This window comes from Hemitrygon akajei, chromosome 6 (assembly GCF_048418815.1).
Source record: "Hemitrygon akajei chromosome 6, sHemAka1.3, whole genome shotgun sequence".
In the NCBI taxonomy this organism is placed as follows: domain Eukaryota; kingdom Metazoa; phylum Chordata; class Chondrichthyes; order Myliobatiformes; family Dasyatidae; genus Hemitrygon; species Hemitrygon akajei.
Genome location: NC_133129.1, coordinates 9,777,980 through 9,793,178, shown reverse-complemented (window position 1 = coordinate 9,793,178; position 15,199 = coordinate 9,777,980). Strand labels below are relative to the sequence as shown.

Below are 15,199 nucleotides of genomic sequence, written 5' to 3'. Positions count from 1 at the left end.
GCCTTAAATGCACCCAATGACCTGGCCTGCAAGGCTGCACATGGCAACAAATTCCACAAATTCAGCATCTCAGGCTACAGAAATTTCTCCGCATCTCTGTTTTGGATGGATTCCCCTCTATCCTGAGGCTGTGTCCTCTTGTCCTAGACTCTCCCACTATGGGAAACATCCTTTCCACATCTACTCTGCCTAGGCCTTTCAACATTCAAAAGGTTTCAACAAGATTCCCCCCTCATCCTTCTGAATTCCAATGAGTACAGATCCAGAGCCAACAAGTTCCTCGTATGATAACCCTTTCATTCCTGGAATCATCCTTGTGAACCTCCTCTGGACCCTCTTCAATGCCAGCACATCTTTTCTAAGATGAGGAGCCCAAAACTGTTAACAATATTCAAGGTGAGGCCTCACCAGTGTCCTATAAAACCTCAGCATCACATCCCTGCTCTTGTATTCTAAACTTGAAATGAATGTTAACATAGCATTTGCCTTCCTCACCACTGACTCAACCCGCAAGTTAACCTTTAGGGTGTTCTGCACAAGGACTCCCAACACCCTTTGCATCTCAGATTTTTGGAATTTCTCCCCATTTGGAAAATAGTCTGCACATTTATTTCTACTACCAAAGTGCATGACCACGTATTTTCCAACACCGTATTTCATTTGCCACTTTCTTGCCCATTCTCCCAATCTGTCCAAGTCCTTCTGCATCCTACCTGTTTACTCAACACTACCTGCCCCTCCACCAATCTTCATATCATCTGCAAACTTGGCAACAAAGCCACCTATTTCATCATCTACATCATTTATACACAGCATAAAAAGAAGTGGTTCCAACACCGACCCCTGTGGAACACCACTAGTTACTGGCAGCCAACCTGACAAGGATCCTTTTATTCCCACTCACTGTCTTCTTCCAATCAGCCAATGCCCTAATGATCTAAGTAACTTTCCTGAAATACCATGGGTTCTTAACTTGGTAAGCAGTTTCATGTGTGGCATCTTGTCAAAGGCCTTCTGAAAGTCCAAATATACAACATCCACTGCATCCCCTTTATCTATCCTACTTGTAATCTCCTCAAAGAATTCCAACAGGTTCATCAGGCAAGATTTTCTCTTAAGGAAACCATGCTGACTTTATCCTATCTTGTCCTGTGTCACCAAATACTCATCATCTCGTCCTTAACAATTGACAATCTAACATCTTTCCAACCACTGAGGTCAGGCTAACTGGTCTATAACTTCCTTTCTGCTGCCTTCCTCCTTTCTTAGAGAGTGGAGTGACATTTGTAATTTTCCAGTACTCTGGCACTATGCCAGAGTCCAATGATTTTTGAAAGATTATTTCTCATGCCACCAGTGACTCTAACGCTACCTCTTTCAGAACCCTAGGGTGCAGTTCATCTAGTCCAGGTGACTTATGTACCTTTAGGTATTTCGGCTTTTTGAGCACCTTCTCTCTTGTAATAATAACTGCACCCACTTCTCTCCTTTCACACACTACAATATCTGGCACACTGCTGGTGTCTTCCACAGTGAAGACTGCAGCAAAATACTCATTTAGTTCATCTGCCATCTCCTTGTCCCTCGTTATTATTTTTCCTGTCTCATTTTCTAGCAGTCTTACAGTATATACACTCTCATCCCTCTTTTAGTTTTTACATACTTGAAAACACTTCTACTATCCGCTTTGATATTATTTGCTAGCTTGCTTTCATATTTCATCTTTTCGTTTCCAATGATGCTTTTAGTTGCCCTCTGAAGGTTGTTAAAAACTTCCAAATCCTCTATCTTCCCACCAATTTTTGCTTTGTTGTATGCACTCCCTTTTGTTTTTACAACAGCTTTGACTTCCTTTGCCACCCACTGTTGTACTATTTTGCCATTTGAGTATTTCTTCACTTCTGGAATACACATGTCCTGCACCTTCCTCATTTTTCCCAGAAACACATGCCATTGCTGCTCTGCTGTCATCCCTGCCAGCAGCAGTTTCTTAACTTAACTCACAAGGATTCAACATCTTCCAATCCTACATCACATCTTTCTACTGATTTGATGTCATTTTTTACCAGTAGAGCCGTGCCATCCCCTCTACCTGCCTTCCTATCCCTCTGATAGATAGATAGATAGATAGATAGATACTTTATTCATCCCCATGGGGAAATTCAACTTTTTTTCCAATGTCCCATACACTTGTTGTAGCAAAACTAATTACATACAATACTTAACTCAGTAAAAAATATGATATGCAGCTAAATCACTATCTCAAAAAGCATTAATAATAGCTTTTAAAAAGTTCTTAAGTCCTGGCGGTTGAATTGTAAAGCCTAATGGCATTGGGGAGTATTGACCTCTTCATCCTGTCTGAGGAGCATTGCATCGATAGTAACCTGTCGCTGAAACTGCTTCTCTGTCTCTGGATGGTGCTATGTAGAGGATGTTCAGAGTTTTCCATAATTGACCGTAGCCTACTCAGCGCCCTTCGCTCAGCTACCGATGTTAAACTCTCCAGTACTTTGCCCACGACAGAGCCCGCCTTCCTTACCAGCTTATTAAGACGTGAGGCGTCCCTCTTCTTAATGCTTCCTCCCCAACACACCACCACAAAGAAGAGGGCGCTCTCCACAACTGACCTATAGAACATCTTCAGCATCTCACTACAGACATTGAATGACGCCAACCTTCTTAGGAAGTACAGTCGACTCTGTGCCTTCCTGCACAAGGCATCTGTGTTGGCAGTCCAGTCTAGCTTCTCGTCTAACTGTACTCCCAGATACTTGTAGGTCTTAACCTGCTCCACACATTCTCCATTAATGATCACTGGCTCCATATGAGGCCTAGATCTCCTAAAGTCCACCACCATCTCCTTGGTCTTGGTGATATTGAGACGCAGGTAGTTTGAGTTGCACCATATCACAAAGTCCTGTATCAGTTTCCTATACTCCTTCTCCTGTCCATTCCTGACACACCCCACTATGGCCGTGTCATCAGCGAACTTCTGCACATGGCAGGACTCCGAGTTATATTGGAAGTCTGATGTGTACAGGGTGAACAGGACCGGAGAGAGTACGGTTCCCTGCGGCACTCCTGTGCTGCTGACCACCGTGTCAGACCTACAGTCTCCCAACCGCACATATTGAGGTCTATCTGTCAAGTAGTCCACTATCCAATCCACCATGTGAGAGTCTACTCCCATCTCCGTTAGTTTGTGCCTTAAGATTTTGGGCTGGATGGTGTTAAAGGCACTAGAGAAGTCAAGGAATGTAATCCTCACAGCACAACTGACCCCATCTAGGTGAGAGAGTGATTTGTGCAGCAAATACGTGATAGCATCCTCCACTCCCACCTTCTCCTTATACGCAAACTGAAGAGGATCCTGGGCGTGCCTGGTTTGTGGCCTCAGATTCTGTATTATCAGCCACTCCATGGTCTTCATCACGTGCGACGTCAAGGCAACAGGTCTGAAGTCATTCAACTCCTTTGGTTGTGGTTTCTTCGGTACCGGGACAATACAGGATGTTTTCCACTGTCTGGGTACTCTTCTCTGCTACAACATGTACAAGGTTACAACATGTAACCTTAGACAGTCAGCTCCCAACTACAACCATCCTTCAGCCACAATTCAGTGATGGCCACAACATCATACCTGACAATCTGTAATATTGTAACAAGACCATCCACCTTATTTCTTGTACTCCACGCATTTAGATACAACACCTTGAGTACCGTATTTGCTACCCTTTTTGATTTTGCATCCCTAATGTACTGATACTGACCCTGTTGGCTGCAGCTATGTCCCATAATCTGCCTGCCCTTCCTGACTGTCTGAGGGCACACTATCTCTACCTTTTTACCATTCGTCCTATCCTGAGTCCCATCACTCCAGTTCCCACTCCCCTACAGCTCTAACAAACCTGCCCACGAGAATACTGGTCCCCTTCGGGTTCATGTGCATCCCGTCTCTTTTGAACAGATCATACCTCCCTTGAAGAGATCCCAATGATCCAAGAACCTGAAGCCCTGCCCCCTGCACCAGCTTCTCAGCCACACATTTATCTGCCAAATCATCCTGTTTCTATCCTCACTGATTTGTGGCACAGGCAGCAATCCAGAAATTACTAACCCAGAGGTCCTAGCTCTCTAAAATCTCTTTTCAGGACCTCTTTGCTTTTCCTTCCTACATCAATGGTACCAAGACATCTGGCTGCTCTCCAACCCTCTACAAACATTTGTGGATGCGATCTGAGACATCCCTGACCCTGGTACCTGGGAGGCAACAAACCATCCGGGTGTCCCACTCACATCCAGAAAACCTCCTGTCTGTTCCTCTCACTATTGAGTCCCCTATAACTACCACTCCCTTCTCTGTCTTTCCCTTCTGCACCACAGACCCATGCTCAGTGCCTGTAACCCAGTGCTGTGGCATTCTCCCGGGTCGTCATCCCCCACAAAAGTATCTAAAGCAGTATACTTATTTTTGAGGGGAATGGCCACAGGGGTGCTCTGCTCTATTTCCAATATCAGATCAAGTACAGCCTCCCCTCTAGTTGATTTATCTACATATTGTGTCAGGAAACCTTCCTGAACACATTTAACAAACTCCACCCATCTAAACCCCTTGCTCTAATGATCCGAGATGCAGGAGGTATGTGTCGACCCAGACCCTAACAGGATCAGTACACCTAGTACGAGAACACTGCACAGAAAGAGAATAGAAAGGCAATCAGCAAAAAGACCTGAGGCGGACCTAACCACTGAATGGTGTACAGACTCAGAGGATGAAGATATGGGGCTGTGGTATATGCAACTTCCCTAAGAATCGATGAAGAGATTCCTGAACCTCCCCATCCTGATTCAGATGTAGTGGGGGGACTAGCAATGGAAAGGCAGACTCGATGCTAGACAATGAAAGGAAGCTGGACTCCAATGTAATTGGGAATGAAGCTGAGCTCAGTCAGGAGACAGGGAGGCCTGAGTTGTTGGAAGGCATGAGTAATGGACAGGGGGAGGACAGGAAGATCCTAAGTGCTTGAAACTGAAGATGAAATAAGGCCTCAGGGAGTCAGAAAACAGCCAGATAGGCTGGCATATGAAGCACCAGAGAAATAGACTGTTGTGTCTATCCCCATAGTAAGATATATTGCTACCATTTACAAATGAGTTTGGGGTCCAAAAATCACAAAATTCCTTTGAATATTGTGTTATTAATAATGATTTGATAAATTTCGCAGTCATGAGGACAACTATTTTTGGTGGGGGAGAATCTAATGCCCTGGTTAAGATTTTTACTGCAAATGCTGTTGGGTATTTCATTTCATAACTTTCTGTAGAAGCAGTGTGCCTTGCTGATAGTGTTTATGTTTCAGTTAGCAATAAAGGGCTACGATGTTAACGTAGGAATGCTGTGTCAGCCAATCAGGAGAGTGGAATGGGAGAGGGTTCAAGAGAAAGGTAGGCAGAGAGGATTTGTGATAGATACTGTTGATAGGTTGAGTGAACTCGGCCTTTTCTCTTTGGAGCGACAGAGGATGAGAGGTGACCTGATAGAAGTGTATAGGATGATGAGAGGCACTGATCGTGTGGATAGTCAGAGGCTTTTCCCAGGGCTCAAATGGCTAACATGAGGCGGCACAGTTTTAAGGTACTTGGAAGCGGGTATAAGGGGGATGTGAGAGGTAGGTTTTTCACAGAGTGGTGGGTGCGTGGAATGCACTGCCAGTGGTGGTAGTAGAGGCAGATGCAACAGGGTCTTTCAAGAGACTCTTGTGTATGTGAGCTTAGAAAAATAGAGGCTATGTGGCAGGGAAATTCCAGGCAGTTTCTATAGTAGATAACATGGTCGGCACAACATTGTGGGCCAAAGGGCCTATAATATGGGGTAGGTTTCTATGTTTCTATACTGGTGGGGTTCATGGAGATGCAGAGAGGAGAAGATTGAGGTGGGGGGGACAGCCGTAGGATTCAGTCCAATGGGAAGGCGCGATTTGAAAGAGTCAGAGATGGGAAGTTGTACCGGTGATCAGTGATGTGAAATCTGTGCCGGGGTAAGGGACACAACCAGCTTTTGGAAGATATGAACTCCAACATGTGCACATTTAGGCTGATTTAATTATAATAGGCTCTTTTATTTTTTTACTTTTCTTTTTCTTCTGTTTGATTAAGCTGAAATTAATAAATACCACTTTGTTATAACTGTGTATGGTGTACGATCTGTTATTTCTTGCCAACGAATAATTACATACGGGCAGTATTTACAAAGAATTTGCTCAAATCGGAGTTCCATTAGTCGAAACATCCCAACTTTCTGGTTTGGTGGCCCAAATCATACTGACGCTAGACGTACATTGTTACAGTGCCTATCAGCAGAGCCGGCTAACAAGCCAAATTTTTATACAAGCCCAGTAAGAGGAGCACAAGTGATCATATAATCAAATTCACCCCGAAATTTGAGAAGGTGAAATTAAAGTCAGATGAATCAGTATCAGAGTGGAGTAAAGGGATTTACTGAGGTATGAGAGAGGAAGTTGGCCAAAATTGTTTGGAATGGAACACTGGCAGGGATGACGGCAGAGCAGCAATGGCTGGAATTACTGAAAGCAATTCGGAAGACACAGGATATATACACCCCAAATAGGAAGAAGTATTCTGAAGGAAAGATGATACAACTGTGGCTAACAAGAGAAGTCAAAGCCAATATATAAGCCAAAGGGAGGGCATGCAATAGAGCAAAAATTAGTGGGAAGTTGGAGAATTGGGAAACTTTTAAAAACCAACAGAAGACAACTAAAAAGTCATTAAGAAGGTAAAGATGAAATATGAAAGTAAGCTTGCCAATAATATTAAAGAGGATACCAAAAATTTCTATGGATACAATAAGTGTAAAAGAGAGGCGAGAGTGAATATCAGACCACAGGAAAATTATGCTGGACAGGTAGTAATGGGGGACAACGAAGTACCAGGTGAACTGAATAAGTATTTTGCATTAGTCTTCACTGTGGAAGACACTAGCAGTACGGTGGAAGTTCCAGGTGTCACGGGTCATGAGGTGTGTAAAGTTACCAATACCAGGGAGGTCAGAAACATAGAAAACCCACAGCACAATACAGGCCCTTCGGCCCACAAAGCTGTGCTGAACATGTCCCTATCTTAGAACTACCTAAGCTTTACCCATAGCCCTCTATTTTTCTAAACTCCATGTGGCCATCTAGGAGTCTCTTAAAAGACCCTATCGTTTCGGCCTCCACCACCCCCGCCACCAGCCCATTCCACGCACTCACCACTCTGCATAAAAAACTTACCCCTGACATCTCCTCTGTACCTACTTCCAAGCACCTTAAAACTCTACCCTCTCGTGCTAGCCATTTTAGCCCTGGGGAAAAGCCTCTAACTATCCACATGATCAATGCCTCTCATCATCTTGTACACCTCTATCAGGTTACCTCTCATCCTCCATCGCGCCAAGGAGAAAAGGCCGAGTTCACTCAACCTATCCTCATAAGGCATGCTCCCAAATCCAGGCAACATCCTTGTAAATCTCCTCTGCACCCTTTCAATGGTTTCCACATCCTTCCTGTAGTGAGGCGACCAGAATTGAGCACAAGTTCTTGGAAAATTGACATCTCTAAAGGTGGATAAGTCACCTGAACCAGATGGTGGACACCCCAGGGTTCTGTAAGATGTAGCTGAAGAGATTATGGAGGCATTAATAATGATCTTTTAAGGATCACTAGATTCTGGAATGGTTCCGGAAGACTGGAAAATTGCAAATGTCATTCCACTGTTCAAAGAGAGAGAGAGAGAGAGAGGCAAAAAAAAATAAACTATAGACCAGTTAGTCTAACCTCTGTGGTTGGGAAGATGTTGGAGTCAATTATTAAGGACAAGGTCTCAGGGTACTTGGAGGCACATGATAAAATAGGCTGTAGTCAGCATGATTTCCTCAAGGGAAAATCTTGCCTGACAAATCTCTTGGAATTCTTTAAAGAAATAACAAGCAGGAGAGACAAGAGAGAATCGGTTGATGTTGTGTACTTGGATCTTCAGAAGGACTTTGACAAGGTGCCACATGTGAGGCTGCTTAGCAAGCTACGAGGCGATGGTATTACAGGAAAGATTCTAGCATGGATAAAGCAGCAGCTGATTGGCAGAAGGCAAAGTGCAGGAATAAAGGGACCTTTCTCTGGTTGGCTGCTGGTGACTTGTGGTGTTCCACAGGGGTCTTTGTTGGGACCGATTCTTTTTACGTTACATCAATGATATGGATGTTGGAATCGATGGCTTTGTTGCAAAGTTTGCAGGTGATTTGAAAATAGGTGGATGGCAGGCAGTTTTGAGGAAGTAGAAAGGCTACAGAAAGACTTAACAGATCTGAGAATGGGCTAAGAAACGGCGGATGGAATACAGTGTCGGGAAGTGTATGGTCATGCACTTTGGTAAAAGAAATGAAAGGGTTGACTATTTTCTAAATGGAGAGGAAAAAAAACTGAGTTGCAAAGACTTGGAAGTGCTTATACCGGATTCCCTAACTTGCAGGCTGAGTCTGTGGTGAGGAATGCGATGTTAGCAGTCATTTCAAGAGGACTAGAATATATAAGTAAGGATGGAATCTTAAGACATTATAAAGCACTGGTAAGGCCTCACTTGGAGTACTGTGAGTGGGTTTGGTCCCTTTAGAATGGATGTGCTGAAACTGTAGAGGATTCAAAGGAAGTTCACAGAAATGATTCCAGGATTGAAAGGCTTGTCATATGAAGAGTGTTTGATGACTCTGGGCCTTTATTCACTAGAATTCAGAAGAATGAGGGGTGACCTCATTGAATGGTGAAAGGTTTTGATAGAGTGGGTGTGCAGAGGATGTTTCCTATGGTGGGAGAATCTAAGACCAGAGGACACAGCCTCAGAATAGAGGAGCATCTTTTTAGAACAGAGACAAGGAGAATTTTTTTTAGCCAGAGAGAGGAAAATTTGTGGAATTTGTTGCCACAGGCAACTGTGGAGGCCAAGTCTTAATGTATATTTAAGGCAGCAGTTGAAAGATTCTTGATTGGTCAGGGCATGAAGTGATACAGAGGGAAAGCAGGAGATTGGGGTTGAGAGGAAAACTGGATCAGCCATTTGAAATGGCGGAGCAGACTCGATGGAGCAAATGGCCTAATTCTGCTCCTATATTTTACAGTTTTATTGTCCTATGGATTCTGGATAACAGGTCATCGAATCAAATTCCATCACGCATGAGCCTCCCCATCATCAAGGACATCTTCAAAAGGTGATGCCTCAAGAAAATAGCATCTATCATTAAGGACCCTCACCATCTTGGACACACCCTCTTCTCATTGTTACCAACAAGGAGGAGGTACAGGAGCCTGAACAGCCACATTCCACAATTCACACACAGCTTCTTCCTCTCCGCCATCAGATTTGGAAATGATCCATTACCTCATGAACACTGCCTATTTCACTCTCTTTCTGTACTTTTTAATACATATTCCTATTGTGATTTCACGACATATGTCGGGAATAATAAACCTGATTCTGAAGATCCTATTTGTAGACGATGATAGCACCCAGAACAGGATGGTTGCTGTGGGATCAGGTGCCAGAACCAGCATCTCCTCATGGGAGGGCCGGGGGGGGGGGGGGGGGGGGGCGGTGGGAATGCTGGGCTCTGTCCTGGCTTTGTCCAATTCAATCGTCTGCAATGTACGTACCCTGGGCAGCTGCTGTCAATGTGCCCACCTCTTCCACTGTCCCCACCGTCTTCAGACAGTCCGCATCTTTCTTCCACAGGAAGAGTTCTCCTGTCGTCAACACTCCTGCCAGCCAGGTACCTGCATGACCAGAGAGAGAGAGACAGAGACAGAGCAGCGGTAAGGGAGCACAGTCAGTATCACACACAGAGCGCTGCACCCACTTAAACACTAGCAGTGTACGCAGAATCATCAGCACAGTCAGGATTTTGGACTGGTGCATGGATGAAGAAAAAAATGGAGGGCGATGTAGGAGGGAATGGTCAGATTGATCTCGGAGTAGGTTAAAAGATGGGCAGAGCATCGCGGGCCAAAGGGCCTGTACTGCGCTGTAGTGCTCTATGTATGTTTGAGAGATAGAGACACAAATGGGTAAGTTTGCAGATGACGTCAAAACTGGTGGTACAATCACAAAGGTTGTCTAGCGTTACAAGAAGATTTGGATCAGCTGGGAAAGTGATTCAAGGAATGGCAGATGCAATTTAACACGAAGTGTTGTATTTTGGGAAGTTAAACCAGGGTAGGACTTGCACAGTGAATGGCCCAGATCGTTCAAGATAGAGACAAAGAAACAACCATGGTCTGATTTCATCAATCCTTGGGCCCAATGACTTAAAACTTACCGCTGGCAGAGGTGGCAACACTCAGCACGTTCTTCAGCAGGGGCTGCACCTTGGGTATCTTCCTCTGTGTCCGGCCTGTAGACAGGTTGAGCACGCTCAGTTGCTGCTCATCACTCAGTAGAATGGCCTCCTTCTCCTGCGGGGTAACAGTAACCATGTCAATGACCCAAGATTCAAGATGGTTTAATGTCACCTCCAGTACACAGGTGTAAAGGAGAATGGCCTCCTTCTCCCTGATGCCACGTAGCCTCCTCCCTTAAGAGAGTGGAACAAACTGGCCTTTTTCCAGCAGCTTTCAGTGTACATGTCCTTACTGGAAAACACAGAGATGAAGGAGTTGGAAACTCAGAGACAAAGACCTGATCTCAATCCCTAATCACACACTGTCCTCCAGCAGGCCAGTATTAACCAACTACCAGGAAGTACCCTGGGAATGATCAGGTGAAACGGGGGTAAGGAAACCTCCTACTGATTACCACCTCCTTGCCTCCCCACCTGCTGGATCAGTGATCCTTTATTTGGGTCTTCGGGTGTCTCTGTCTCCTGCCTGATGGTAGCTGTGAAAAGATGGTGAGCATTTCTGACTTGTGTTACCTTCTCACAGATATTACCAATGGTAAGGAGGATGTGTCCATGTCATGTAATGGGCTGTCCACTACTCGCCACAGCTTTTTATGTTCTTGCTCATTCAAATTGCCGTACCAGACCGTGTTGCAACCAGGCCACATTGGATTGAGTGCAGCATCAAGCAAGCCAGTAAACTGGAATTCAATGGGCAAGCACGGGAACATTATATAGCAACATGGAAATTTGCCCTTACAGAACTCACAAATCACTCCCCAGATAATCTGAGATAAAGACTAATATTCCCTCTGAAGGAGCAGATGTTAGAAAAAGAATAAACAAACATAATATTTCAGAATCAGGTTTAGTATCACTGGAATTTGTGGTGAAATATGTTGTTATGCAGCAGCTGTACATTGCAATTCATGAAAAAAGTAACTATATATAGAGTGAATTCTGGTTCAATGGGCCATCGGTTAATTGGGGCAGCCATTTATTTGGCTCAACTCTTAAAGAACAAAACCTAATTGAGAAAATGATCAGGATGTCAGGGATAATTTTTTTCACACAGGAAGTGTGTGGAATGTACTGCGAGTGAGAGTGGTAGAGGTGGATACAATAGGGTGTTTTAAGAGACCCTGAGATAGGTACATGGAGCTTAGAAAAACAGGGGCTATGCACTAAGGAAATTCTAGGCAGTTTCTGGAGTAGGTTACATGGTTGGCACAACATTGTGGGCCGAAGGGCCTGAAATATGCTGAAGATTTCTAGAACATAGAAATCTTCTAAAATCAGCAGCATTCCCTTTCTCTATTTGGGACACAACACCACTTAATTAGGACAGGACACTGTTGCTAAACAATGTCTCACTAGCTCCAGTCACTTGCACTTGCATAGCCGTTACAGTTTTTAAATAGCACCCTGATGATGGTCTCGGCCTCGAAACATCAACTGTTTACTCTTTTCCATTGCTGATGCCTGGCCTGCTGAGATTCCCCCAGCAATTTGTTTGTGATACTATTCACTGTATGTTTTGATGTACCTAAGGCCAGAAGACATAGGAGCAAAACTAGGCCATTTGGCCCATTGAGTGTGCCCTGCCATTCCATCATGAATGATTTATTAACCCTTTCAACCCCATTCTCCTAACTTCTCACCATAACCTTTCATGCCCTGACTAATCATGAATCTGTCAAGCTCCATCGACTTGGCCTCCACAGCTATCTGTAGCAAAGAATTCCAGAGATTCACCACTCTCTGGCTAAAGAAATTCCTCCTCATACTGCAATTTGTGAGGGAGAAGCATAAGTCACATCTCTCAGTATCGCAATGGAATAAAGGGAATTACAGAGGCATGAGAGAGCTTACCCAGGTAGACTGCGGGAGGTTATTGGCAGGGATGTCGGCAGAGCAGAGATGGCTGAAGCTTCTGGAAATAGTTCACAAAACGCAGGATACAGATGTCTCACAGAAGAAGTTCTCAAATGGGAGGGGTAGGCAACTGTGGCTGACAAAGCAAGTTAAGGACTGCATAAAGCCATGGAAAGGGCATACAAGGTAGCACAAGTGAGTGGGAAGTTGGATGATTGACAAGCTTTTAAAATCCAACAAAAGGCAACTAAAAAAGCTATAGGAAGGGAAAAGAGGAAATACGAAGGCAAACTGGCCGATAATATAAAGCAAAAGTTTTTCCAGTTATATAAAGAGTAAAAAGGAGGTGAGAGCTGATATTGGACTACTGAAAAATGATGCTGGTGAGGTAGTAATGGAGGACGAAGAAATGGCAGATGAACGACATTGGTACTTTGCATCAGTCTTCACTGTGGAAGATACTAGCAGTCTGCCAGAGCTCCATGAGTATCAGGAAGCAGAAGTGAGTGCCATTGCTATTACAAAGGAAAAAGTGCTAGACAAACTGAAAGGTCTTAAGTGGATAAGTCACAGGGACCAGATGGACTACATCCCAGAGTCCTGAGAGAGGTTGCTGAAGAGATTACAGATGCAGTGGTCATGATCTTTCAAGAATCACTTGATTCTGGCATGGGCTCAAGGAATGGAAGATTGCAAATGTCACTTCACCCTTTAAGAAGGGAGGAAGGCAAAAGAATGGAAATTATAGGCCAGTTAGCTCATCCTCAGTGGTTGGGGAAGTGTAAGAGTCTATTATTAAGGATGAGGTTTCAGGGTGCTTGGAGACTAATGATAAAATAAGTCAAAGTCAACATGGCTTCTGTAAAGGGAAATCTTGCCTGACTAATCTGTTATAGTTCTCGAGGAAGTAACAAGCAGGGTGGACAAATAAGAGGCAGTGGGTGTCATTTACTTGGATTTTCAAAAGGCATTTGATAAGATGCCACACACGAGGCTGCTTAACAAGACAAAATCCTATGGTGTTACAGGAAAGATACTGGCATGGATAACAGAATGGCTGACAGGCAGGAGGCAGAAAGTGGTTAAAAAAAAAAGGGAGCTTTTCTGGTGCCAGTGACTAGTGGTGTTCCTCAGGGGACCGTATTGGGACCACTACTTTTTCATATTGTTTGTCAATGATTTGGATAATGGAATTGATGGCTTTGTGGCAAAGTTTGTGGATGATACGAAGATAGATGGAGGAGCGATTGCAGAAGGACTTAGACAAATTGGAAGAATGGGAAAAAACATGGCAGAAGGAATACAGTGCTGGGCAACACATGATAATGCACTATGGTAAAAGGAACAATAGTGTGTAGTATTTTCTAAGTGGGGAGGAGGTTCAAACAGCCGAGGGGTAGAGGGATTTAGGAGTCCTCGTGCAAGACTCACAGCAGGTTAATTTACAGGTTGAGTCTGTGGTAAAGAAGGCAAATGCAATGTTGTCATTTATTTCAAGGGGAACAGAATATAAAAGCAAGGGGATAATGCTGAGGCTTTATAAGATACTAGTCAGGCCACATTTAGAGTACTGTCAACAGCGTTGGGCCCCATGTCTCAGAAAGGATGTGTAGTCATTGGAGAGATCCCAGACGAATTTCATGAGGATGACTCCGGGAATGAAAAGGTTAACATAGGAGGAGCGTTTGGCAGCTTTGGGCCTGTACTCACTGGAATTGAGAAGAATGTGGGTGTGGGGGATCTCATTGAAACCTACTGAATGTTGAAAGAACCAGAAAAAGTGGATGTGGGGAGCATGTTTCCTATGGTGGGGGTATCCAGAATTAAAGGGCACAGCCTCAAAACTGAGGGGTGACCTTTTAGTACAGAAGTAAGGAGGAATTGTTTTAGGCAGAGTGTAGTGAATCTGTGGAATGCACTGCCACAGACTGCGGTGGAGGCCAAGTCTGTGAGCATACTTAAAGAAGTAGTTGATCATTTCCTGATCGGTCAGGGCATCAAAGGACATGGCGAAAAGGCAGGTGTATGGGGCTGAGAGTGGGATCCGGGAACAGCCATGATGGAATGGCGGAGCAGGCTCGATGGGCTGAATGGCCTAATTCTGTTCCGATGTCTTATGGTCTTACCTCTGTTTTAAATGGACATATCTCTAGACTGTGCCATCTGGTCCTAGACTCCCACACAATAGGAAACATCCTTTCCAAATCTACTCTATTTAGGCATTTCAATATTCAATAGGTTTCAATGAGATCTCCCCCCTCATTTTTCTAAACTCCAGTGAGTACAGGCCCAAAGCTGCTAAACTCATTCCTAGAATCATTCTTGTGAACTTCCTCTGGACCCTCTCCAATGCCAACATATCGTTTCTTAGATAAATGGACCAAACTGCTCACAATACTCCGTGTGGTCTGAACCACCGGTGCCTTATAAAGCCTCAGCATTACATTCTTATTTTTATTTTCTATTCCTCTTGAAATGAATGCTAACATTGTATTTGCCTTCTTCACCACCGACTTAACCTGCAAATTAATTTTTATGAAATCCAGCACAAGGTTTCCCAAGTCCCCTTGCACCTCAGACTTCTGAGTTTTATCCTCATTTAGAAAATAATCTATGACTTTATTCCTTCTATCAAAGTGTATGACTATACACTTCCCTAGTCTATTCCATCTGCCACTTCTTTGCCATTCTCCTAATCTGTCCAAGTCCTTCTGTAGACTAAACACTGCTTCCTGAACCCTACCTATCACTCCACTAATCTTCGTATCGTCCGCAAACCTGGCCAGAAATCCAAGTGCGCTCTCCCGATAACCTTATGAATTCCATCTGGCTGCTCCTGTTTCCTCCCACATTGCAAAGACATACGGTTTAGGGTTAGCGACTTGTGAGCTGCTATGT

The 15,199-nt window shown here is 44.2% G+C and overlaps 1 protein-coding gene across 1 annotated transcript in view; it reads right to left on the bottom strand.

The window, feature by feature from the left end:
* cplane1 (ciliogenesis and planar polarity effector 1) overlaps positions 1 to 15,199 on the bottom strand; it is a 349,043-nt gene that overhangs the window by 320,108 nt on the left and 13,736 nt on the right. The window contains exons 3-4 of the mRNA XM_073047849.1: positions 10,367 to 10,502; positions 9,705 to 9,824 (exon numbers count right to left, since the gene is read on the bottom strand). Coding sequence (XP_072903950.1) covers positions 9,705 to 9,824; positions 10,367 to 10,502 — 256 coding nt within the window. The remainder of the gene's footprint in view (positions 1 to 9,704; positions 9,825 to 10,366; positions 10,503 to 15,199) is intronic.